Source organism: Plectropomus leopardus, chromosome 3 (genome assembly GCF_026936395.1).
Source record: "Plectropomus leopardus strain MGB_pleo_1.0 chromosome 3, ASM2693639v1, whole genome shotgun sequence".
Lineage (NCBI taxonomy): Eukaryota > Metazoa > Chordata > Actinopteri > Perciformes > Serranidae > Plectropomus > Plectropomus leopardus.
In genome coordinates, this window is record NC_142178.1 from 4,006,808 (window position 1) to 4,034,794 (window position 27,987).

The 27,987-nt window shown below is 38.5% G+C and overlaps 1 protein-coding gene across 2 annotated transcripts; it reads right to left on the bottom strand.

The window, feature by feature from the left end:
• Positions 1–105: 105 nt before the first annotated feature.
• On the bottom strand, positions 106–27,987 carry uba6 (ubiquitin like modifier activating enzyme 6). 2 transcript variants are annotated; one of them, XM_042485168.2, is made up of 32 exons: positions 27,917–27,987; positions 27,305–27,397; positions 24,901–24,995; positions 23,860–23,888; positions 23,612–23,706; positions 22,299–22,410; positions 21,759–21,839; positions 21,484–21,606; positions 19,542–19,665; positions 19,249–19,352; positions 19,070–19,132; positions 17,740–17,816; positions 17,501–17,567; positions 16,485–16,628; positions 15,737–15,883; positions 15,563–15,643; positions 15,373–15,450; positions 14,938–15,119; positions 14,203–14,308; positions 13,508–13,597; positions 12,971–13,051; positions 12,713–12,841; positions 12,564–12,615; positions 12,380–12,443; positions 12,217–12,286; positions 11,039–11,110; positions 10,825–10,948; positions 10,434–10,627; positions 6,554–6,681; positions 5,523–5,610; positions 5,308–5,402; positions 106–3,690 (listed from the first exon to the last, which is right to left on the bottom strand). In XM_042485168.2, exons 2-32 carry the CDS (start codon positions 27,343–27,345, stop codon positions 3,549–3,551), a joined length of 3,078 nt encoding a protein of 1,025 aa, XP_042341102.1. In that variant the 5' UTR covers positions 27,346–27,397; positions 27,917–27,987; the 3' UTR covers positions 106–3,548. The 2 variants fall into 2 exon arrangements, with proteins under 2 accessions (XP_042341102.1, XP_042341101.1); XM_042485167.2 differs by lacking the exon at positions 27,917–27,987 and adding an exon at positions 27,698–27,897.

A 27,987-nucleotide genomic window follows, 5' to 3' on the forward strand; every position in this document is an offset into this window, starting at 1 on the left:
TGGAGACATTTATTATAAAATGATATTTATCCGATTATTTTTCTGTCCTCTGAATGATTGTTCCAGCTCTGCTGTGATGCATTTGAAACAAAGACATGGAGCAGCTTTGGTCTGGAGGACATCCTGAAATCTCACATTTTATTGGACCGTTGGTTGAGTTATCTGTCACAGGAACATACATCATTATCATTGTCACACATTAACACTGTTTTGTTTTACACTTAATGACATTCACTGCACAAGAAGTGTTGTCAGTATGTTAATAATGACATTTTTCTGTGCAAAGTGAAATTCACCATCTCTGGTTAATGGGCAGAAAAATAAACGTGGTCGAGGAAGCATTTTGTGTGACTTCAGTCTTAATTGATAGACCTGTTAGCGGACTCAATATTCAGGTCCATCAATAACCTCAATACTTCCATTCAAAATAACTTTGACTTGGCCTTTATTGCCAATAAGGGCCAATGCAGACTATTTTAACCCTTTGAAACCTGGAGCAACATCACTTTCCTTGTTCTGCTCTCACATGCCTTTCACAAGTATTTTTAACCTTTGACCGCCGAGGAAACTGCAGGGATTTCTCTCAAAAACATGGGGAAAAAGGCAATGAGCAACTTGGTAATAAATGCTTCACAAATTGCATGAATTTAGAATTTAGTAGATTTAGATTTTTTTTAGAAAGCTTGATAAAAATGTATGTAGGTAAAAAAGAAAAAAGATAGGGAAACACTATTTATTATAATCATAATTATATTTTTTACGTTTTATGCACTTTTTCCAGGTCATTTCTTTGTTGTTGTTTTTTTTACTTTCTTTTTCTTTTTTTAAAATAATTTTCAGATAATTTTCTCGTGCTTTTTATTAATTTCTTGCTAACTTTTGGGTTATTTCTTCTTTTGTTCATTGCCTTCTTCCAATGTTTTTAAAAGGAATGAAGCCAGTTGGCTCAGGTTTTAAAGGGTTAAAACCCCGTTCACAACCTTAAACTGCGACTAAACCAAAGGATGATTTACTCTTAAACATTTAATCTGACTTTTGTTCATTGTTGATTCACAATTAACCAGTGTACGATGACTCCACAGAGCTCATCAACACAGGCTCAGTTTGACACCAAAAAGTGACAAAAACGAGTAACAAGTAAATAAATACAAGTCATGGACACACATCCATAAACAGATGAAATAACTCATGAACAGCACAGATTGTTTTTTCGTTGGTGTATTTTTTTTTAAAAAAAGGTGCTTTAAAACAGTAGGAGTGTTACAGATGTTTCACATCTGTGTGTGAAACAGCCACTGAACTCATGCTATTACTTAAGCTAATGATATTGTTCATCCAAATGTGTTAACTGATGTTAGTGCTGTTATTACCAAAGTATTTAACATGATCGGTATGACCAGCAGCTACAATTTGTGGGTGTTTTTACCCAGAAAGTTTAGTGCAACACACATCTGCTGTGATATTTGTTGTAAGTGAATTGACCATTTGCTAAGTCCCACCACTCAAATCCAGACTGGCCAATCACAGCGCTGCATCAGCCAGGTCCAACCAGGGTCCCACAACTACAGACCTGCGCACCATTGACTATCATGCAATCGTTTTTTGATTTAAGGCTTGTTTTGTGGATTCTGAACAGGGGGCATGTAAAAACAAAATTATATCTTGAAAAGTGTAGGTTTAACTTGCTAGCTACTGAATGTGTATTAATTTACTTAACATACTTTTCTTTTTTAATGATTTTAACTGTGAATTAAGACCTGCGTGGCTTAACAGGAACCAGAGAGTGAAGAGGGAACCTTTGCAGATACTCCATCCAGACTCAAACCATCTGGGTGTCATCGCAGCATGTACCGATGAACAAGTGTTTGGCTTCCCCGTAGCTCCCTGCATATCCACCTGTGAAGGTGCGGCAGTAAACGGGGAAACCAATCACCGTTCATTTGAATCATAGATAATATATTAGGCTTTGACAGTATCATGGTATACTTGCTGTATACCAGGGTATTTAGAGATCCCAAAGGCATGATTTTTAATACTGCCTTTAATACTACTACTACTACAGGTGCTCCTCTTTCTATTAACCTCATTGTATGTAGTGCACAGCACACACCACCAGTCTCCGATCTCTACTGGAGGAATAGGCAGCGGAGCTGAAAGACACAGCAGCACCTAGCGTTGGAGGGAGAAGTTACAGGACTGTTAACAGCTGGCAGACAGCAACAGCAGGGGGAGACTGTGGGGAAATAGCAGCATGTTTTTTACTTCTAACTTGGTGAATTAAGGATTTATTTCAATCAAACCGGAGCTGGTGACTGTCGGAACAGTGGACTTACTAACTATATTACTAGCAAGAGTAACCAAGACTGTTTGGGTGAGTTTTATTTTGTTTCATTGTAAATGAAGTGTATTTTATTATGAGTTCACAAGGCATAAAAGTGACTGAGAGAAAGTTGAATTCAAAGGTGTATATCTCTGTTTAATAAGGAAAATAGCTGTGAGAATACTACTTTCCTTAACATTTTGTGAGTTTCTATTGCTTTTATTGTGTAATTTGTAGTTTCTTAGTCCCCCTTAATATACAGTCTGTGATCTGAACACACTGCAGTGACAGATTGCTGATAGACAACGTGGATTTGACGGACCATCGTGAAGGGGCGGGGCCAAGCACAGTCAACTGACTGAGAAGCAGTGCTGATGTTCATCAACAGGACATTCCTAAACGAACTGACGTGCCATCAACCTGTGTTGAAGCACATCACGATGCAGCCAGTGTGTGTTGCTCTGGAATTTTTGGGTAATCCTCATCCCTCGTGATATAAATGATTTTATGAGGCAGTCAAAGTGATCATAAAAGAGAACAATCATCTGCAGACACTATGATAATCAGTATCTTTGGTGATTTCGCCGTTGTCTACTGACCTTGTGCACCTCCAAATTATACAACAAATATTGGCTTGACGGGTTTCTATAGAGAGAGATGATCGACGTCTGGCAAATTCTGCTGTTGGCAATAATTTCAAAGCCAAAAAGAGGACTCTGAGGGAGAAGAGGATGTGATGCTAAATCCACTTCACCACCCCTGCAGTCCTGCCATCGCCCCCTTTAGAGCCTAGCGAACTTCAAACAGAAATGAGACGAATTGGGTTGTGTGTATGCAGGTTTCTGTAAACATAGTTTTTTTTTTAGTCAGACTTACTGCCACAAACAGAAACAGGTTATTCATCAATTAAGGCATCGACACAGGCGGAGCTGTGCGTTTCACCAGAGTAGAAAACAGAACAGAGAAAATATATGTACACAGGTACAGTCAAGTGCTACTCAAGCAGCCTCGTGTTGGCTTGATCAGGGGCGAGAAAAACTGAGACCAGGATCGGTCTTTTCTTGCTCCTTAACGTACAGGGGGTTGGGGGCCAGGAGCTTTGTCCTCGTCACATAACATCATGAAGGAAAGATCTTGGCCCCTGGCCCGGGTTATTGGGGTACAACGATTTACATGAAAGAAGGGAAGTAAGGACACAAGAGGTTTGAGGACGACATCGAGGAAGGTGTCAAGGTGTCTCTCCATTGCGGCTGAAGAAGTACCTGACGGGAGGACCAGGGAGGTCATCTTCTCCGTCTGCCTCCGGAGCAAATGACACAGTGAGGTCAACGTAGCGGCGGTCTACTGATGGTTTGATCAGCTTTTGCATCCTGTAGAGAGTCAGAGGTAAGGTTAACCCTTTGAAAAACCTTGCTTTCAGATGGCTTTTGCAAGCATTTAAACCTTTAAATCCTGAACAAATTGGTGCGATTTCTTTTAAAATATTTGGAAAGAAAGGCAATTAGCAACTTGGTAACAGGGTTCCTACAGCGTAAGACAAGTGAGACTTAAGACTTTATTGCAACACCGAGTAAAATTTAAGACAAATTTTCCAACGTTTTTGGCTGAGTTAAAAAAAAAAAAAATTGGACAATCTCAGAATTCTAAATTTATATATATATATACACGCATATATATATATATATGTGTGTGTGTGTGTGTGTGTGTATATGTATATGTATATGTGTATATATATATATATATATATATACATATACATATATATATATAAAATACACACACACATAGATATATATACACACACATACATACTCATTGTCTTTTTTATTTTAATTTCTTGCTTTTTTTCTTGCTTTTTTCCTCTTTTTTTAATAATATAAGTTTATCTGTGAAAATTAAATTATGACAACTTACCCTTTGGGGTAATTTTATTTTTTCAAACAATGTTTTCTATACTTCAGTATCAGAAATTCTATTTTTTCATTCCTATGCCATTTTCAGTTGTATGTTAACTTTGAAAACCCTAATAAAAGAGTTGGGGAAAAATAGACTATATACTAAAATTTTCTAGAGTGGAACACAAAACCCTTGTTCATTTATCTAGCTGGATGTGGGTAATGTATATGAGTGCTGTTGGTTCCTCTGTGAAACGTTGACGTGAGAGGCATTCTGATTGATTCATGATTTGAGTTTCAGATATTACCAATTATTTTGAGATTTACAGTTCTTGTCTGAAAAAAACTATTCTCGATATTCTTCTTCTCATGTCTTAGCATTTTTAAGACTTTTGAAAGATTGATTTCAGATATTTTAATAACAATTAGGGCCTTGTTTTTAGATTTATTAATGAAAGGCCGTTTAAGAGTTGTAGAGGGATCTGTAGGAGCCCTGTAGTAAGAAATGCTCCACACATTGCAAGGCATTAGTAGATTTAGAAATTTATTTTAGAAAAGCCAGGGAACAAAAGTCTGGTGAAAAAGAAATAAAGTCAAGGAAAAACTACATTTATAATTATCATAATTACACATTTAAAATGTAATAGAATCATTTTTTTTCTCCCAGTGATTTTCTTTTTTCCACTCTTAAAAAAAACAACAAATTTTCAGGTAATTTACTTGTTTAGAATGTGCTAATTTCTTGCTAATTTGGGGATCAATTCTTCTTTTGTTGCTGACTGCCATGTTTTTAAGGAAATTAAGCCAATTTGCTGGGGTTTCAAAGGGTTAAGGACACATTGTTTAAAATAGGGTGTTTTCTCATTAGCCTTTGTCCAGGAAACCTGCAGCAATACAGACACTCAAGCAGAAATCTACAGGGTGGTGTGATAATGAGAAAGAGCATCCATCCCGCTGAAGACTGACTGTTTTACAACCTTGAGAGGTTCGTTTCAGTGACAGTGATCCCTAAATTACGGTTAGGGGGGTTAGAGTAAGAACAGAAAAATAACAGACTGTAACACAAAAATGGGAGAATCAGCAAACACTCACGTCAGCTTGAGTCTCTTTGAGTGTCCAGGCATCACAGGCACATACAGCATCTTCACACCATGGACAACCATAGTGGGTTCAATTCCATACTTTTCCTAAAACAAGACGGAAGAAGATAAACCACAGAGAAGCAATGACAAACCTCAGATGATGTGGTAACCGCCTCTGAACTGCTGAAGCACCCGCAAAGTAGAATATGAGTAAATGATCCTCACCCTCACTGCGTTCATGAAATCAGAGAGAGTGAAGTCCTCATGGCCGAAGATAGTCCAACAGTCCCAGATGGAGAAGTAGATGTTGTCCCTGGGAGAGACATCATACAGCTGTCACTACATTACACTGTAATGGCACGTTTCCACCAGCAAGTTGTTTTGTTCAGTTAAGTTCACTGTGCACTTTTTTTTTTTGCATTTCCATTCTGAAAAGTTGTGGATGGTGCCTTTAGTACTTTTGGAACCATTCCCATTTTTCATCACCCCTCTGCTTTGAGTACCTGGCACACAGATCTGGTACCAAAAGGTGGAGCTACAAATGCTGCAGTTAACACATCAACACTGCGAAATATCCCACAGAGAGAGACTCTCACTCCAGCCTGCTCTCTCATGCTCTTAAAAAGTCACTGTTCAGCCCCCTTCTGTGGACAATAAACAAGTTTCAGATTCACTCTGTATTACCTGTATACACGAAAGTACAGTGAGTTCAGCTGGATGGAGCAGCGAGTGACAGCAACCCCACCCACATTTCAGAGTACTGTCTGTACAGGAAATAATCTTTGCAGTTTGTTACGTTTTGTTTCTCTCATGTCAAATATTCTAATTAAATTTATGAAGAGTTGGACTGTTTTTTGTTGGTTTCTTTTTTCTTTCCTTCAAAAAACATACTATTAATATCACCATTGCCTGTATGAATACTTCTACAACATATACTTCCAATTTATTTTGAACTGATTTCATCTTTTTCCCACTTTAATGTTTAAAAAAGAAAATGATGGAAGTATGCGCTGGAAACACTAAACAGATGTTCGTAGGTGTCACTTTTGGTTACAAAAGTACTATGCCAAGAGCTTTCAACGGAAACGCGGCATTAAGTCTAATTAAATATGGCTCAAGATCCTTAATCATGTGCTGAAATTTCACTTTGCAGTTTTGATGGTGCAGTCACAGAAAGGTGTGGTCATAAGTGTAATAGGCAGTGTTTATCTCTTTTAAGAGACAGTGAGATGGAGCTTTGGCACGTATGTTCTTACCTGATGTGTGTCTGTTTTACTGCTGCTGGCTCAGTCAGCACCACTACAGGGATGGCCAAGTTAAAGAAGCAGTTTTTGAAAGATTCAAATTCATTGCCTCCAACCACCTTGATCAACTCCAGGGCCACCTGAGGACATCAAAATGGTAATGCTAAATTACTGATATGTTATTGATATTGGACGATGGAATTAATTTCAGCAATTCAACCACACTTTCCAACATCTATTTGTATTGACGTCCTAACACGGTAAGTCTAAACATCCATCTATCCTCTGACACTTAATACAAGGCTACACAGGGTATTCCAGATGTTTCCCTCCCCAGTAACGTTTCCAGCTCCTCCTATGGGATCCCAAGCCAGTTGAGATACATAATCTCTCCAGCGTGTTCTGCATCTACCCTAGCGTCTACCACGTGGACATGGAAAAGTCTCAAATGTAAGACGTCAAGAAAGCATCCTGGTCAAATGCCTGAAACACCTCAACTGGCTCACTTTGATGCGAAGGAGCAGCGTCTCTTTTCCAATGTCCAAGCTCAATACCCTATTTATAATATGAGAGTCTGGCTACTCTTTGAAAGTAACTCATTTCAGTTGCTTTTATCTGTGGTCTCATTCTTTCGATCACTACCCAAAGCTTATGACGATCAAGAGAGAACTGGAACCAGCCGGTAAATCAAAAGCTTTGCCCTCCAAGCTCTCCTCCCTGTTCCCCCAAATGATCCAGACCAACACCTGCATCACTGCTGGTGCCACACCACACTGCCTTCTCTCCACTTCACCCTCACTCGTGAACAAGACACCAAGATACTTGACCTCCTGCCCTTAAGGCAGCAGGAAGGAAGCAACACATTGTTAGAACCATGGCCTAAAACTTGTAGCTGCTGACTGTCATCCTGACCGCTTCACATTCGACTGCAGTGCCTGCAGTGTGTGCTCAAGATCTGATGAAGTCTCTGGTACGAAGAGAGGTGAATTTCTGCATCCCTATAACGAGTCTGTGATGCTTGGTCAGCACATCTGCTTCCCTGCTATGGTTAGGCTGCTGTGAAAATTTTTTGAACTGGTTTGATATGAAGCCAAACACCAGACCACACCAGTTTACTGACTTTTAACAGGTGTTTCACTTGACTCTGAAGTCAATCTCGAGAGGAACATAATGACCTAATGTCCCAACAGAAAGCAAGTGTCTCACTTGTACAGAGCATCACGTAACATAAGAGCTCTCTGTCTACACTGACACCATTAAAAATGTACTTGTGACTTCATGTAAACAAACCACTCAGCTGTGGTGGATGATGAGGACAACTCTTGATAAGAGGATGCCTACCCAAAACTGAAACTTCTTTTGGAGATTCCTTAGATAAACCTCGGGGTCAGCTAATGGACCTAACTGCCTTGTTGAACTTATGGCTCTTATAAGCAGAACTAAATTACGACAGATTTTATTGCCCAACCAACAGTTTGAGTTAATTTACGACTCATTTGGGCAGGGAGCTGTCAACTGAGCTCCTGCAAAGACTCAAGGAGATATCAGGAGATCCCTACTTCATAGACACGGACAATTTATGTCTTTGTTGCACAACCAGCACGTAACACACATCCACACATCTCCAGACTGTAAGGGAGGACCACATTAATTGATTTTTGTATTCAAAGTAAATGTACTTTGAAATGTTGTGTGGAGATCTCATACCTGCAACTTTGCTTACATGCCAATTTTGAGGACAAACTCACAAACACAAGCTGTGCGTGTGTGTGTGTGTGGAGGGGTGTGACCTTTCGTAACCCCCTGCCAGCAGCGTGCTACACACTGAATGAAAAGACTCTTAGTACAGACTTGCATTTTGATATGCATCTAATTTATCCATATCCTAATTATCCTTCCTTTACACTGTTGTTTGCAGATGTTATATTATTTGGTAATAATGCCAATTGTGATTTTCTAATTATAGGTTTTCTCTGATAGACCTTTGATCATAATAAGTACTTTCATACTTTGTTATATTTTGATGCTAGTACTTGTATACCTTTACTCAAATAGGATCTTTAACAACCTTTAATTATAACAGTGTTTCGATACCGTAGTATTACACTTACTTATTTTCACACATATTCGTTATGCTTGTTAAACGTGGTTAATACTGTTTTACTGTTAATGATCTGCCAAATAATTATTTGGTTTTCTCATAAGTGTTTGATATCAATCAGCAGAGGAGAGCCTCATGGTTTCAAATACTGAAGATTTGAAGGCCTGTAGTGAACTTTATCAACACTTTAGGAAGAAATTAGAGCTATACAGTTAAAACAGTAGAAGTGATAAAAGGGAGGAGTGTATTTTTCCCGCTTTGACAGTCAAGCACCACACCCCTTTGTCACAGGAGTTATAACCCCAGTGAAGTTAAAGGTCTTGGGTTTTCTGGGGTCTTTTTTGGCTTATTTTTGGCGCCTTTGGCTCTTTGGGCTTTTTAATGGGTGGTGCTCTGAGGTTTTTAAACTCTAATTTTCAATGTAAACTTATTGCTCCTGATAGCCGAAGTTGAGTCCCATTACTCCACTTCATCTTTATACCAATTCATGTTTCTGAGTCATAATTTTGCATTATGAGTTATAGTTACATATTTTGGTATTGATTTATTAATTAATTAATAATTTTAATTTTTAACTAATACATCCCCTATTTAAACTGCTACACGGCTATCAGCTGTGTGCTAAAGATCAGACCGGAGAAGATGGGTGAGTAACCTACTTGCTATCTTCCTACATTTTTACCATTACTTTTTAAATCAGAAAACACACAACTTATATTGTGATATTTACTGGGAATTACATGGAATATAGTCAATTAGCATTTAGCTTAGCAAAAACTTTCAGCTCTGCAGTGATCTCCCTCCAGCCAGCTGACACTGTGTTTAGGTTTTTGTGGTGAAAAGAGGAGGTTTTGTATATATAATTCCTCATTTCAACTTCATGAATAAGCGGGTCCTTGACTTTCAAAGCCAGCATCAGATATGATTAGAAATGCAGCATCTGATGAAAAGTTCAGCTCACAACAGAGCTTGCATCCAGTAAGAACACCTATTTTGCTGGCATCAATTCAAAGATGTAGCCATATTGGTGCAGTTTTAGTCTTAGTCTAATAGACTAACTGCCAGGTGTTTTCTCATCAGCCTAAAAAGTACACAAATGACCGCGCACGCATGCGCAGCAGTCATATTTTTATTTTTATTTTTGTTTTTGTGTGTGCGTGCGTGCGTGCTCTTTCTCTCTCTCTCTCTCTCTCTCTCTCTCTCTCTCTCTCTCTCTCTCTCTCCCTCCCTCCCTCTCTCTCTCTCTCCCTCTCCTGCAGAAATTTGATCTCTTTTATGTCACTGACACCCTTGGCCTGAGCTCTGCAATAAAGTGTACACAACCTGTGTGACGCTAGTTGCCTGATTAGTAAGTTTACAAACATGATATTTGGCTTACATTCATTTGCCAGAATGTTGCATGATGAAAAATGCTGGTTCAGCCGATTTGCATAAATTAAACCGGTTTAAGCTCGTACACCTGACCAGCAAAACCGAAAAATCAACCCAACTCTAGTCGTTGCCTTTGTCTGCCACCTACTCTGACAATACAACAGGGAAACCAGGTCCCCCTCACAGAGAAGACAGCCGAAATAACTACATGGACCACCCCCATCCTGGAGTTGGATGCATTGTCAAATAAACAAAAAGTACTGATAATCATGAACAGAACAGAGAAGCTGAATACCAAAATCTGCTGTCTTAAATGGCAGTTGAAATTGACATTGCCCAATTTCTGTAGGTGTTTCAAAACAATGGAACCCAGTTAATCCACCAATAAAAAATAATAATAAAAAATTAGAGAATTCTAACCAGTCCAGCCACAGCAGCTGTTGCCGTGGCAATTGCAGGGATGATCTTGCCAGCAATTCGTTTGGTCTTGAGTCTGTCAGCGGGCTCAATGGAGTACATCCTGGCTCTGAGAGCAGACGCTGATGTGACAAAGTCCATGTGGCCGTTGCTGTCATCGTCCTTTTCAAACTGCAGTGGACTCATCTGTAACCGCTCTGCATGTGAGAGCACAGACATCATCACTCATTAGTACAAGTTGTTTTACTGTTCTCTGACCATTAACCGCTGTAATGGATATAACTGAACACCACTCCAAGCTTCAGATTTAGCAGTTATATTATCGAGTGTCCATTTCTATATCTGCCTGTTGAGAGCTTGTTCTGATTTTGTTGTATTTTTCTAGCTGTGAAACCTGCTGTGACACTGTCAGAGGCGATGGCCTGCTCCAGCTGAGTGATGGCCTCCCTCTCCTCTTCACTGCTTAGAGGCATCTTCATGTGATCAGGCTTCTTTGCTGTCTCATCAGTCTCTATACACTGTAGGGGACAGATCCACAACAATCAACAAGATTGGTATTTTTTTACACTTTGATAGACATCAAAGACTGCATCTATGGATGCCCTTACTTTCTCTGAGGGTCTGTACTCGGGAATCTTGACATCTGAGAGAACCCTGATCACTGTTTCTTCAGAGAGATCCTGAAAGAAGGGAAAGTCAATTAGTCAGTCAGGGATTAAAGGGACACTTTCATGATTTTCAGTCAGCTTGGATCAAAACAATGTGGGTAGTATGTGTAGATGAACTGTGGTAAACTCTCTCCCATCTAACCAGTGCCTGGCAATGTTTTCCTTTCTGGCAAAACACTAAATTATGTAATTTACGTCATTTTGATGTTTCGCTGGCTCTAGGGCAGGCATGTCAAACCGGTCCACAGGGGGGCCGGTGTGGCTGCAGGTTTTGTTTCCAACCAAGTAGCAGCACACCAGACTTGACTCATTTAATCAACTGATCTCCATCTTCAGACAGTTGATTGGTCAAACTGTGTGCTCTTGGTTGGTTGGCACAAAAACCTGCAGCCACACCGGCCCCCCTGTGGACCAGTTTGACATGCCTGCTCTAGGGGCTGTTGCTCAAACTATAGGCTGTATTTCCGCATTTTCGTATTGCTAAAAAAACACCGCCAACACTGCCGCCGCCAAACCATACTCAAAGAGACTCACCAACACCTCTCTCTCAAACTCGGACGGAAATTCTATCAAACGTTAAAGCTAGGCAGTTCTGATCCAATATAAATCAAGATCATGTACCTGCACTGCCTATTTCTCGCCTAAAATGTGTTCAGAAATGTATTTTAATGCCCTGTTTTGCCATATTGGTGAGAGTTTGTGAACAAGAAGTGGGCTCCACACTGCCCCCCATACCAGTGAAAACAAAGGTTGGAAAAACTGATATAAAACTGTAAAACCTCTTTTGCAGCGTTGCATATTTATCACCTCAGATGTTTTCACAAACATGTTTTAGCTTACTGTTTTACTGTAAAACAAGATCCAGCCGGCCACCAGTGTTTCAAACAGACAATTCCGCATTATGTCAGGGGTGTGGTATTCTGTTGCTCATAGGATTTCTACCTCTTAAACAAAACCCTCTTTTTTCTTTGTTTTCTCTGGTCATGAAGCACCAATTTCAAAAGTATTTCGTCTTTCTGCAGACAGCCTCGTTTTATGTGAGGGCCTTCTTTTTATTGGTGAAATACTTCTTTGAGTGTGTGTGATTGTTAGTGTATGCGTGAGTGTATGTGACCTACCTTTTCTGAGTAAGGGATGTTATAAATCCCTGCAAAGAGCCGTGCAGTGCTGACAATGAAAGTGAAGTGCCTGATGGGAAAAGAGGAGGGTTTGTCACGCTTAGATATCAAACATACAATAAAAAAAAGGTTAATCTGCAGTGTAAGTGAGCATTACACTCACAAAGAGTCTTTCAAGTCAAAATCAAAAGGTGCTGGAGGTCTTTTTGGGGACTGCCAAAACAAACCTGAGGAAGGGAAGAAAAAAAATCACTATATTCTTTGTTTCTAAGTACAACTCACTCTGTGGTTATGCACATTAAATTACTGAGATAATTTGGCAATAGATGTGTTTGAGAAAAACTTACTTCCATCTTTTAACCTTGTGTCCAGGGGGAAAGAGTGCAACAGTTGTAGGGCCTGCATAAAAACAACATCAGCAACGTGCTTGACCCAACACACATATATCCACACAATCTATTGAATAAATGTGTATTTTCAGGAAGGAACTTGTTACCTTTCTCTTGAAATACTTTTCAAATTTCAGACGGGCAATAGTGATGCAATGTTCCCATGTGCTAGGCCGTTTGCTAAGCAGCTTAATGACCTGGAATGCCCCCTCCAGACTTTCCCCCGTCTGCATCCTCTGCACACACAAACACACATAAAAAAATCTTAAAGTGTTTTTGTTTGTTTTTTTATTAACTATCACTCTGCTGGCAGAGGTTGACACAGATTACTTATAATAACTAAGAACAACAAAACAAAGTCTTACCTGTAACACCACTTCAGCTGACGAGTGGGTCTGCCAGAACGAGTTGTACATGGAAGGCTTGTGGACAAACGAATTCTCAAACTAGACAAACCCAAGGAAAAAAAAAAAGTTTAGAATTAGGGCTGAACACTGACACACACACGCAGTCAAAAATGATAACAATGATCACTTGTTGGGTTAGGAGTGGTGATGTCCCGATTGGATCAGAAGGATCGGTATTGGGCCCGAACAGCACATTTTTTAACTGATCAGGAACTGTTATTTTGAGCATGCGGCCTGCCCAACCCTTTGTTTATGCCCGCTGTCACACAGGTGTATTAAACAGAGCACGATTTATTCCACTGCCACTCCAAGTAGAAAAAGATTTTTTTATCATGTTCAACTTAAGCTGCTACACCACTTTCAGTAGGATTGAATTGTTATTCATTTTTGGTGACTTGGACTCGGTATCAGAAAATACTCAATATCAGATGACTCTGATTGGGATCAGGGCCAAAAATACTTGATCAGGATGTCCCTAGTTTTGAGCGGACTGACCTTGTCTCTGGCCCACTGAATGGTGTGCTCTATGACAGAAGGGAAAGACTTGAGAGTGCAGAATGGGATCTCCTCCTCTGGGGGGTCCCTCTGGTGAGCAAAGGAAACAATATTTAGTTAGAAGCACTGTAATGAAAAAAGTCTGTGTCTATGAAGCAGGTCTGGTAAGGTGCTGAGATAATGCAGGGAATAGCCTGCTTGTGATTGTATGTCTGAGCCTACCAGCCAGGCTGCAGTTTACATCCATGTCTGTCCAGATTCACATAATATATGTAGTGAAGAATTTGAAGACATTTTTGGTGAAACGTGAACGCTTCGCACACATCTCAAACCCGGCAGTTTCAAAGTGGGCACTCGAGATTAGTGTCAATTCAAAATCTGAGTTATGACGTTGAATAATGGCCAGAAAAGTGTTTTCAAAGAACATTATAATGTCACAGTGTGTGAAACTTGTGTGAAATTCTGTCAAAATTAGGGAATGATTTCCTGAGTTCTGGCCAAAGACATGTTGTGTGAGGTCACAGTGACCAAGTGGACGTTTGTGCCAAATCTGAAGAAGATCCCTTAAGATGTTCCTAGAAATATTGTGGTATAGAAAAGGACGTAAGGATGTTTATGCAGACATAATGCCTCTGGCCACGGCTGTCGACAGTGTGGAGGCATAAAAGCATAAACATGGCAACACACATACTCACATGGCTATTGTAGGACTCTGTCAAATTTGGCACAATGATTTCTGTGTGTCCTTTAGTTCCCATGGTGCCAGAGTCCAGGAGAGGTCTCTGATTGGATACACAGCGGCTGAAAATGAAATACATGTAGATTTACAATATTAGTTACTGGCCAAATTGGGAAATGTTTTATGAAATACTTCCCTAACTTCTCAATTCATCTCATAAGCTTGCTGTTACTGAGTTTATGATGAGGACCAATTTTAACCCTTTTGAAACCTGGCTTGATTTCTTTCACATACATGGGAAGAAGGCAATGAGCAACTTCAGAAATTAACAAGAAATTTGTAAAAATAAATTAATTAATTAATTAATTAAATTAAATAAGTGCAAGAAATATACCAGAATTAGCACAAAACAAAAAAAAAAGGAAATTTGAAAAAAAGATAAAACTGCATAGAAATTATAATGATTCTAATAAAATAATTTAAATATAGTAGCTTTTTTAAAAATAATTTTCGGAATTGACAAATTTCTTGCAATTTGCAGGACATTTTTGCCAAGTTGTTCATTGCCTTTTCTTTACGTCTTTGCCCAATTTGCTTCGGGTTCAAAGAGTTCAATATTTGTGAAGGGTATCTAAACGCAGCACAATAGAGTGATGTCAATCAAGATTTCAAAGGATTAAGGGTAAAGTAACTAAAATCAGCCAAATGCTTTCGAGAGTATTGATTGTGTCACTTTCATATTTGCACATACCTGTCTACATATCTGCGAGCCTCCACGTTGTCCAGCGCAGTGACCACTAGGTTCAGGCGGGAGTAGAAGGAGTCGTTGTAGATGCTCTCAGTAGCCGGACACACCTTGTTGAGGTGAGCATCCACCTGCAGGTCTGGGTTGATTTCATGAGTGGCTTCTGCTGCTGTGGTACTCTTCGGTTTCTGAGACACGGGGAGAATGGGAAAAATGTTTATGTGGTTTATTGCAATCAAGATTCTTTTTAACTCTGATTGTAATCCAAATGCTTTAGTATTAGTAACTGTCGGTCTTATGCGATATTTATCTATTTTCCTACATAACGCAGCTGCACAGAAGGAGAGACACAATTTCACACATTGTAACTATTAAGTGTAGTAAATACTGAATTAAGTGTGAGAAAAGTAGAGAAAAATGTTATGAGGAACATCTGCTCACCTGTATATGATGTGGTCTAAAGAGAAACTGCCGATTGAGGTTGGACTTTTCTATAAGGTCTGGGTCTGTGATGCATACCTGAGTATTGACAAAGTACAATGTTTCACCTGTATAGTCAGGCTATGAAATATATTGCAATATATAAAAAATACAGTCTAATAAAGACAGTAAAAGCAGAAACAACACCCACCTCTCCTGAGCTCTTGGCCAATCCCACTCCAAGCAGGGCGAAGTTTTTCAGCATTTCGCAGCCGATGGCGCCACAGCCAACCTGGAAGGAGACATTGAAGGGTTCAACTTGGACATAAACCTTTAAATAAATCAATATAAATGAGGCCTTATGTATGTGTTGTTGGAGTCTTACCATAAAGACTCTAAGCTTGTGCAGCTCTAGACACATTGATTCGCCGATACAAGCTCGTAGTCCATCATACCGATCGCCCTTTGGGAAAAACTCCTCGACAGAAACAGATTGAAGTGGCCTGACGACCTCGATGGCATCAAGAAAAAACTAAATACAGGAGAAACAGAGGAAGAAATTAATTTAAAAGTGATTTTAAAGATGGAAAAACGGTGAAAAAAAATAAGCGCAACCTTCTAACACTTTGAAACCTCTGCAAAATGGCTTGATTTCTTTAAAATACATTGGAAGAAGGAAATGGGCAACTGAAGAAATAACCCAGAAATTAGTAAGAAAAAAAAACTGTAATGTAAAGAAAACAACAATAACAATAACAACAACAAAACAAGGAAATTACCTGAAAAAAAGTGCTGAAAAATTACAGTAATTCTGTAAAAAATCACTTTAAATACACATTCATTATAATGATAAATATAGTTCTCTGGATATTTTTTAAATTTTCTATATCTACTACTTTCTTGCATTTTGTGGAGCATTTCTTGCCAAGTTGCTCAATACCTTATTACTCATGTCTAAAACAAAGAGTTTTAAGGTTTAAATACTTGTGAAAAGCATCTGAACGCACCACAAGAAAAGTGATGTGGATCCAGGTTTTAAAGGGTTGAAGAGGGGCAGATTTAGCATTTAAATTATTAACTAACAGCATTTTCTTTCTGAAAAGGAGGTCTACAATTTAGATGGAGTAACCTACCCATTGCTGCAGCGGTGCAAACTTCCCTGTGATGGCCTTCAGAACTTCCTGGCTGGCCAGACCTCCTACAGCTGCTGCTAACGGAGGAAGAGTTCCCCTCGCTGTTTTTGACAGACAGCGCACCAACTCAGTATTCACAGGAGCCTGGAGGGAAAGTCAAGGACTCATAATAAAAAAAACAAATAAATGTTTTTCCCCACTTGCCTGCTAATTTTCAGACTTATAAGACTCATACCATTTCATCTGGACCACGGGGAAATTTTAAACAAAACATCACACAATGACGCTTATTAGAGCTATGTTACATCTACAGCCACAGAGAAAAGTAGATGCTGTGTTACATAATGTAGAAGGTTATATTAGTGGTGGAGGGAAAAGTTGTTACAGCATAATATTGAAATATTTTTGCACAGCAATATCATTTTGATAAACAAATGCCACATATAGAATTTTTTTATTTTAAATTATTAGTATACAAATTAAACTTTTGATAGCCTTCTACAATAATAAAATGTGTTGTTTTTTAGTCCACTAGATACAATTTATGCAATAAAAATGATTGAAGTGAAAAACTTGATCTTTAAAACTTAATCCTATTAGATAAAACAGAAAAAGTTCTGCTTTGGGGACATAATATGCAGTTGAAAAAAGTAATAAATTGCAATATATTGCAAAATATATAATACATGTTATGGCAATACTCAACATATTGCAACAAGGTTAAAATTGCAATATTATTGTATTGTGAACTAATTATCATGATAATATAGTATCATGGGGTCTCTTCCCACCCCTAGAATACTGAAACAATTTCGTTACACACCACAGAAGGCTACAATTTTTCCAGAACTTTGAAAGCTTTTTTTGTTCATTCCAGGGCATGGAAAACAAGAAGAAGAAATCCCAGGATTTTTCCCAGTTTTCCATGACTGTAGGAATCCTGAATATACTGTATGTTCAGCTGTGCAGATTCAAAAAGTCAAAGCATGAGGAATCCCCCCAAAAAAAGCACTCACTTTGTTCCTGAGAGTTGCATTCACTTCCTCAGCCAGCTTCACTAAAACCTCAGCATCCTGCAAACACCTGATGGCAGAAAAATAAAACTACTCACAACTGAGTGTGTCACATTTCAACATCCTCACACACTGAAAAGCACAGCCAGGACAAATGGCATCCTCAGATACTGCTGGAGTACAGAAAGATGTGCAGGAGACAAAATCGAGACAGTAAAAAGCAGAAAAATATATTTTTTTACCCAATGTTGGGAAGTCTACTGTGCTGCTCCTGGAAGATGTCCAGAGCCAACATGGCTGCATGGATCTGTAGCGGGGCCTGATGGGTAGATTTCAAAAAGGATTGTGAGGAAACTAGATGCTTATCCTCAAAATTACAAGGCATTTGTTAACAGCATTGTCACATTGCAAGGTTGACTTGGTAAGACTACAGCACTGTGCTAAAATATTGGGCCACCTTAAACTTTGTTATTTTAGCACGGTTATAATGATGATACATATTTATTTGTCAAACTCAAATATTTCTGAATAAAACTACTTCAACACGCTAAAGCTGAAAGTATTTGGTGTGTTTAGCATGTTGTGAACTCTCTTGAGCGGACAATATAAGATTTGCAATAATAATCTTCTGGTGTATTTACACCAGGCTGCATTCAAGACATGTCCAAAGCTCAATATTGATTGTCTGAGCTACCTTTTGATATAGTCGTATGATTCAGTGTTTCACACTAAATACTGACACCCTGATGAAGTCATTTTGTTCTGATCTTTTAGTGTTTTAATGCATCGTACATGTTCTCTGTATTCTTTGTTTGTATCTTAATAAGGAGACTGGGAAATACTTTCTTTTTAAAATCTATGGTGGCCTCAAGCTTTATCACAGTACTGTATTTTTGAGATATCTGATTTCAGTGAAACTAACCTGACCTGTTAACCGAGAATAAGCTGAGCAATTCTACTGGTCTGTACACTCGTGTGCTCCTTCACTTGTAAACATCATGTGAAAGCTGTATTTTTAGCCATGTAGGCATCCTGAAGATATGATGGCTTTATTATTCCTAAAAGTTGATTGGTTAGTAATGTCTGCTCTGCTGTGGGCTACACTGTGCAACTCGGGCTTTTTGCTGATGTACCTCAGTAAAATGAGCTAACTTTGCTGTAGAATTGGGATCCAGCCCAGAGTGGACTGGTTTGTCTTGATTTGTGATGCAGTCTGCAAAAACAGCAACAGCATTAACCCTTTAAAACCTGAGCAAAGTGGCTTGACTTCTTTTTCAAAAACATGGGAAAAGGAAAATGAGCATCAAAGAAAAAATGACTCAAAAATTAGTAAGAAATGGACACAGAGTACAAGAAAATGACCTAAAAATTATTTTTAAAAAAAAAGTTTTAAAAAGGAAATGAAAAAAATAATTTTCTAAATCTACAAAACCTAAACAAAACAAAAAAAACTAAGAAAACAAACAATGAGATGGTCTGGAAAAGTGCTTAAAAATTATTAAGCATTATAATATTTTTGTAATAATAATTTGTTAACATAATTTTAAATATACATAGTTTTTAAACTCTCACCTCTGGTTTACTGAAGTCTGGAGTCAGGACCTGAGGATCACACAGCTGCCTCTCTATTGTCTCCTGAAACACATACATGGAAAAATTCAGGTAAACACACAAAATATGTTTATTAAGAAATGCATGTACCTTTTTTATCTACTGATATTTCTATCTGACATGACAGTTAGTAAACTTACAAATCTGTAGGTCCTGGGGGTTTTCACCAAAACAAAGAAACCTCCGTGTGCATATGGTTGTAGTTGGGATGTGTCTCCTATAGCAAAACTGTAAGGGGAAAGGACTAATACCACACATACATTCAAACAAGACACACACACATACAGACACACAAATTTATACAAATACACATCAACAGATCTGCTTTCAAGAGCTCAAAATGTGACAAACAGGGATGTTACACGATTACAATAAATTTACAGTAAAACCATCAAATAAACTGAACTTATTTTTGACCATCTAAAAGTAATACCTGAAACCTGCCGTGTGGTGCCATTGACTTCCACCATGCCGTTGACCTCTCTGAAGACAACACTCTGGCCTGTCTGCAGACCATGGGGTTGGTTGTCCATGCAGGTTACCACGCCAGGATTGTCCTGAAGGTCCAAATATAAAACAAGATGAAATGCTGTTTTTTGTAACAGAAGGCCCTATTTAAACAATCTATAACCCATGGTCTAAAGTGCATGGCATGAGTGTATTTAGGACTTGCTATCTAAACGGCACATAATCTGGGCGTTAAGTAAAGTGCAAGGAACAAAGGGGTTGTATTTAGTCTTTTCATTCATTCATTCGTTCATTGTCCATAACCACTTGTCCTCGCAAGAGTCGCAGGGGGGCTGGAATCAATGCCAGCTGTCATAGGGCAGAAGGCAGGGGACACCTTGGACAGGTCGCCAGACTATCGCAGGGCCGACACATATAGACAGACAACCGTACACGCTCACAGTCACACCTAAGGGCAATTTAGAGTCACCAATCAACCTGAGCTGAATGTTTTTGGAACGTGGGAGGAAGCCGGAGACCCCGGAGAGAACCCACGCAAGAGAACCCACGGTCCTTTCATTATCCCTTTAAAACCTGAACAGATTTGGCTACATTTCTTTCAAAATACATGGGAGGAACGCTACGTAATAAAAAGCCCCCAAAAGGTGCAAAAACCTGTTAACGACTACGGGAAATACTTTTAAAAAAATTTTTAAAAAGCAAATAAACAAACCAAAAAACAAATGGCCTGGCAAAAGTGCTTAAAAATCATAATCATAATGGGTCTTCCCAAGCTTTTTCCTTTTTTTCCCTAGACATTTTTCTCTAGCTTTTTAAAAAGAATTTTCTAGATTCACTTGCATTTTTCATCAAGTTGCTCATTTTCTCTTTTCCAATGTTTTTGAAAGATATCAAACCAATTATCTCCGCATTTTTAAGCTTAAAATAGTTGAAAAGTGTCTGAAAGCAGCACAAGGAAAGTGATATCACTCTGGGATTCAAACGGTTAATCAAAGGTGTGTTTCGGGGGTGTAATTTAACCAATCAGAATGTCATCTCTAAAGCAGATGCTAGGTTGCAGGGGTATGAGATTTTCATGGTATGGTAATCGTCATAGAGAATAGCGCTGTTTCAAGGTTGGTATTACAGAATTCATATCATTATCAGTCAGAATAACCCTTCAAGGAATTCAAACTGAGGGGTTGTAGTGGTTGAACAAGCATTGTAGTACTATAATTAAAACTTTAAACTGCGGCGTCGGTGGCAGAGTGGATAATGCAGACACCGCCATGAATGTAGGCAGTGTCCTTGCCGCAGCAGCCTGAGGTTCGACTCCTGCTCGAAGCTCTTTGCTGCATGTCATCCCCTCTCTCTCCCCCTTTCACACTATTAAGCTGTCCTATCCAATAAAGGCTAAAATGCCAAAAAAAATAATCTTTAAAAAAAAAAATTTAAACCATTCTTTGAATGGAAGTATGTGTAAAAAACTCTCCCTTTTGAAAAAAAGCCAATAAAGATGAGATGCTCCGCCCAGGTGCATTTTTTTTTATATCATAGACAAGCAGATACACACAGTATGATAACATAACATTCATGTTACAGTATACGTTAAAACTAGTATATTGCCGTAAACCTAGTAGGTACATCTTACCAACTCAATAAAGTACCCTTTAGCAAGAAAATACTGAGCTATTGACTTTAGAACAGGCTTTTGTTGGTCAATGGCAGACTCACTTTCTGCTGTTTCAATGAGCCACATCATGCCTCAATTTAAGTCCTACATGCCCATATTTCCATTGTTCCACTTCCAGAGATGAAAAATGAAACTGTATTTATTGAATTATCCCATTTAACAATTAAAACATGTCTGATAGTGATAAGATAAATAGATGGAGGACTCTTAAGAAAGTCTGAAGTGTTCAGTCTACCTGAGTGATGCTTTGGATGAAAATCTCCTTGGGCTCCTCTCCTGTGGGATCTGACACCTCAAACTCATCTCCAAAATCACAAAACACCCGCACACAGATTCCATATGCATCACAGCCAATGAACTGGAAAGGACATACAAGAATGTAGAACAGTTTACTAAATACACAGGCACAAGGTTTGGTTAATATTTGACTGTTTGCGTGTTACCCATGTGTGAGACATGGTTTAGCCAATGCTCTGTAATGCTTAACCACTACAGTGACTGTAGACTCACTCTGATGGGGGGTCGCTGTGAGTGGCAGAACTCATTCACTCTCTTCTGTAGGCTCAATCTGGCTTCAGTCAGAATCACACACTGGAGGAAAGAGCAACAATGCATTACATTGCATATAACAAAGGCTATCTGCAATCTAAAAACCAATAACAATAAGTCAATTCTTTTACACTTCCATTGATGAACAAGAAAACAGGTAAAGCGGACAGGTCATGAGCGAGTCAACTACGAGATACATCATCCCTGAAAGTTTTATCTCTCCTTCGAGATATTTTGGTGGTAACAATCTTTCAGTTTGCTCATGTTTTGGTTAAAATGACAGTTTGGAATAACTGAGCATTTGGATTGGTCGCTGCAAAGGGGATCACGCTGAAGGAGTGGTTTGAGAAGTTTTTATTGACATTTCAAAAGTTTTTTTCCACCATGTCTAGTGTCTGTTAGAAACAATTTTGACTGCGGTTGAATCCAAGTGAACTACGCCCTCTCTTCTGCACGAAAGATTCAACTATAAACTGCAGTTTCTGAAAAGATATTTGTTACCTGATACTTTCCAAGAAAGCTGAGATCAGTGTTGTTGTCCAGAGCACAGTGAGACATGTCCACATGGACATAGGGGTTCAACTCTGCGACCCGAGGGCACACTGCCTCGACCCTGAGGAGGAAAAGTATAACAGGGTGGATAAAAACGTGTTTAAGACAAAATATTGAGATAGAGTTCTGTAGGAATGAGTCCTAAAACATGGACATGAGTAAGCACTTTAGGACTTCCAGTTCCTTCCATGTCAATGGGTTTTTAGTTAGATGGCTCAAATAAGGTCTGTGGTTAACTCTTTGAAACCTCAACAAACTGACATGATGAGGGAAGAAGTTACAAGCCACAAAATTAATTATTTGAAATTAAGCAAAAAAGAAGATAAAACATAAAAAAGGTAATAAATAAATAAATAAATAAATAAAATAATAACAACAACCACCACAATAATAATAATAACAACAATAATAATAACATTAATAGTTAATAATGATAATTATAAAAATAGTTTTCTGGACATTTTTTCTTATATGCAAGTGAAAGGTGTCTGGGGGCAGCACAAGTAAACTGATGTTGATGCAGGTTTAAAAGGGTTAACACAAGCTCAATGATAAATCTGGAAGCTGTCTGTCAAAAAGACAGTTGCCAACAAGTGGCTAAATGAAACTATAGAACATCCTTACACCAAACACAGCTTTACAGCTTTGCTGTGGGGGAGATGTTAAGTCATGTGACTGTGGCGTAGTTTGTTTATAGCCAAACATTAGCTTTTTGATTTTCACTTTTTTCTGATTGTATTTAAGCTAAAAAAAAAACACAAAAGCAGTGTTCATTTGTGAAGTTTATCTGGCTAAATAAAACATATTAAAATCATAAAGGTTTGTTTGCCACAGAGCTTTTTTTCCTGCAGCAATCCAAAATCCAATGGAAAAATCCCATGGCCTTTTGATGAGGAAACCAGGCCGACATTAACTTCTATGTTGTACTGAAGAAAAACATCATCTTTGGGGTGCTCTGTAAAAGAGTTTGCATGGTGGTGTAGTGGTGGTCGATGAAGTGGGTGTACTACAAGGTAGATGGGAGATGGGTAGGTTACCGAGGAGGAAGTAGGTATACTCTTGTGTATATTCCAATCACTTTTTGGCCGATAGGTGTGTATATATACGGTAAACAGCCAAAAAGAGAGCTGGGTATACCCTGTTTACACCACTGAGTTTGCATATGTATGTGGATTACAGAAAAAGAGTGCATATATGATATTTCAGACAGTAAGTTAAGCCAGAGGTTAAGAGGAACAGTCCAGCATTGTTTTGTGTATTACCTTGTCCTCTGACTCAACACGTCCTCTTTGCGGATAAAGAAGTTGGAGCCTAGATCCCAGGTTTCACACTGCTTTGTGTCATGAAGGGTGACTGCCTGTATGTGTATGTATATACACACACACACACACACACACACACACACACACACACACACGATAAGGCAACAAAAAGACCGATTCTGAAGACACCTCACATTGAAATATTGTCACTGTACTGAACGAGCATGATATGCCGTAAGAGCACATACCTTCACACCAGCCAGGACAATGTTCTTTGCTGTGAAACCAGAAGTCAAACTGCTTAGTGTCATATCACAGTTGGCGATGAAGATCATGTGAATAATATTGCATTTAAAGGGATAGTTTGGATTTTTTGAAGTGGGGTTGTATAGGGTACTTATTCACAGAAGCCGAGCACGCTAACTCCAAAAAATCTACGATTTAAGATGTATTTATTTATTTATTTTTTGGCAAAAACACTGAAATTACATTTGTCTTCTGCAAAAAAAAAACAAAAATCCGGTATAAACTGAAAACTGAATATCTAACCAATTAACAAATATTAAAATAGTCAAATATTGGGGTCTATCCCTAGCCTTTTTTCCCCAATTCACATATCTGTCAGACAGCCCATTTCAACGTGTTAGTCAATAACAGATCCAGTTCTCTATCTATGCTCTCATCACACCAAACTCTATTGAGAAAAACAGTAATAAATAAAATAACCATAAATAAATAAATAAAAGCTCAGTGAACACAGGAGTTGCTGGTCTACTGCTGCTTTGATCAGTTAGTTAGTTAGTGTTACTGTGTGACTTTGGTGAATCTGAACTAACCCTTCTAAACACCAAAGTGACACAATAGCACAACCAAAGTACCTGATCAAGGCAGCCATAGACCAACAGCTTCTGTGTTCAGCGATGTTAAATGAATGTTTTTTTCTATGGAGATTGGCCTTGAAGAGAGCAATATAACAGCTTGATTTCCCCTTTGGAAATCACTGTCTGACATCACGCTAAGGCAGTGAAAACACCTTCAATACAGCACACACTTAAACTGATATTATTTTTTTTGGTAGGACTTTTTTAGGTGGCTAAAATAGTTTTGTTGCTGACAGCAGCACATTGCTTCGCTTCCATGTCGAACTCGAGCCTGCTTCTGCCAACTAACATCTACTGTATGCAATATACTGTCTATGAATAAATACTCAATTTAACCCCACTTGAAAAAGATCTGAACTATCCCTTTAATATAGTTTTGCTGTGGAATATTGTGATATTTTAGCCTACCTATCTCAATTCCCAGTCCTCCCATTCCACTGAGAAAGACTGAGGACTGGGCCATCTGGTGCATAGCACTGTCTCCCAGCACATATCGCTGGCGGCTGAACAGAGAAACAGGAAGTAGAAGGAAGTGTGAAAGAAAGTGCTAGAGGTATCAACAAGGAAACTGAGCAGCCTGTGTAGCTGTAGTATAAAGCACAGCGCAAACACACAACCCAACCTCATGGCTTCACAAGACACCATTACAGTATCGTTGCAGTTATCAATCCAAAAATACATGTTATCTTACTGCTCAGTCACCAAACAAAATGCTCTGCCTCCTATCCCAGGCCTGATAAATAAATTCTGCCACTAAAAGATTCCTTTTCTAAAACAGAACTTTTTCTTGGTAACCAAAAGATATCAACATAAATGGAGATCAGTTTACTAAAAAGTACATCCCTTATATCTTTGCATGTAGGACAGTAAAACAAAAATTGAACCTTATTCTCAATGTCTGCAGTTACATGGATGAATAACCTGTTTGTGAGGCTTATCTTTGTTTTGATCATATTTAAGATATTCAGAATATGGTGTTTACATGAGCACAGAGAAATCAGGTTATTCATATGTCACATATACATCCTAGTTACTTTCATAGTGCTCCAGCTGGCATATTTAGGTGTCTCATAAATGCAATATGGTGTTTGCATGCTCAAAGACATAAATGGAATACTCCAAAAACCTGATCATAAATGTGTTTTTCCATGTCCATATAAATGCACTGAAATTCTCCTATGTTAAACAACAAACCCTCTGTCCTCCTCTGAGGTAGGATTAAACCTACCACTCTCTCGGGCTAATGGTGAGGTTTCTGCAGCTGAGTTTAACTGTGCACATAGAGATCTTTGTTTTTTGTTGAAATTATACTTCAGATAAGGTTCTACATTGTAGCTGTTCTTTATGAGACAATAAGTTGGAAAAAACATACAATTTAAAATGTGCAATATCAATCATTGCAAATTTAAAAAAAAATAAAATGATTTAAAAAAACAAATATAAATTAAAATAAAGCAATATAATACAATAATCAGTCAGGTTTTTGACTAGATTTCTGAACTGATTCATTGGAACCAGAGTATCAAGCTTCAAGGTAAACTGTAATTTGTTCCATGTGTAGGGTGCAAAGAATCTAAAAGCACTTCTTCCCAAATCAGTGTTAGTTCTAGGAACCTGCAGCATTAACGAGTCCTGTGAGGGAGTGTTATGTGCTCCAGCTCTCCAGCAAATACGTGATGTCACATAGGAGGGAAACTTTTCAAGCAGCCGTATATAGATAAACAAAAACAAATGCTGGTCTCTTCTAATGGAAAGAGAAAGCCAATCCACTTTCTGAAAGTGCCAGAGCTGTCTCCATTTAAAAAATGTAAGGGCTGAATGGTATTTAGTTGTGCAAGAGTGGAAGTTGATGCACACTGAGAAATCAAATTGCCATAGTCTACCACTGAAAGAAAGACTGCTTTATTATTTTCCTTCTACAAGAAAAGGGGAAACAGGATTCTTTTTCTGAATAAAAAAAAAAAAGCTTCATTCAAAATTTTTTTGTTAGTTTGTCACTAATATCGATAATCTGCATCAGGCATTTTGTTTAAATGATCACTGATAAAATTATTTAATCAAAAAGTGCAATTAAGTGTCAGCATGGGAGGAACTTTTACTTTGTAAAACCTCAGGGAGCTACTTTCATTTATTCATGTTTTATTTAAATTTCACTTGACTTTAATAAAATAAAAAAGATGCTAGGAACTTGCTGTTTATGATGTTGCACCTTTCAGTTTTTATTAAACATTTGCTAAAGGCATTTAAACAAAGTTTTGTGTTGGAGTTTGTTATATTCCAAATATTAAATACTGACTGACCGATTTTCAATTTTATTGTAAATGCATACTGCTTCCAAATATCGGTTATCAGTCTCATTAACTACTAATGATCGACACTGGCCCTGAAAAACCAATATCAGTCGACCCCTTATCCAGATGCCTAAATGTTTATAATGTGGGATTCTTTAATGATTGTGCCATTAAAAGTGCAGATTTGGGAAGTAATGTAGGTAATGTTTTTAGCCATGTATCAACAGACCATTTTTCTATATAAATAAGAAACATTTTTCTCTCGATCTCCTGAATATCACAGAGTAACTTGTTCTGGAAAATAAATGACAAATCCTTCAAAAAATAGAAATAAAATAAAATAAAGATTTCAAGTTTTTAGCCAAGGGATGACCATGGTAAATGTCCAAATTATATAATTTTTTATGAAGTCTCTGATCATCACATTGCTAATCCAAAGCAGTCCTGTAATGTAATGCGCTGTCTTGTAACTTATCTGTAGTTAAAGTGCTTTGGTGAGGGGAAAAGGTGACTAGACTTGCCTGTAAAGAGAGTCGTCAATCTCCATCGAGTCTGCAGCCATGCTGGGAGGGGAGGAGGGGGGAGTTCAGCTGTCTGAGAGATAACGGCTCTACCTACCAGAACATACAAAAGTGACAGGTAGTGATTATCAAAGCTAGCAGACGTTTTGATTGTTACCGGTGGCTAATAATCTCAAACCAACGCCCTGCGGGGGGTTAGCTTCACGGCTAAGTTACTCTCACACCGGCTAACTCCAGCTGTTAGCAATGTTGTTGACCTGGCAACTGTCAGTCGCGTGCAGAGGCAAAGTGACCGTCTCGAGTCAATAAAGTGACGTCTTCAAACTGCCTAATATAACAGTTAGCTGCCACAATAACGCTGGCTGGATTATGAACCTGCTGAGGAAAGCTCACCGTTAGCAGCTACAGCTAGCTAGCACTGAGTGCCACAGCTGCCTGGTGCCGGTGGAGAGGACACTTGACATAAACTCGTTAAAAGTGCTGACACATACGTTAGGCTACAAATTACTCCCCGAAGCAGACAGCTGTTAAAGATATTATCATTCTACAAATCAATATGAAAATGTTGGTGTAAATACTGTTAAAATAAGACAAATAATCATGCGTAGCTACCTGTCAGTATACGCGACGAGCTAAAGCGAATGAATGGTTGTGACTGGTTAAAAACTTGGAGTGGTTCCGGG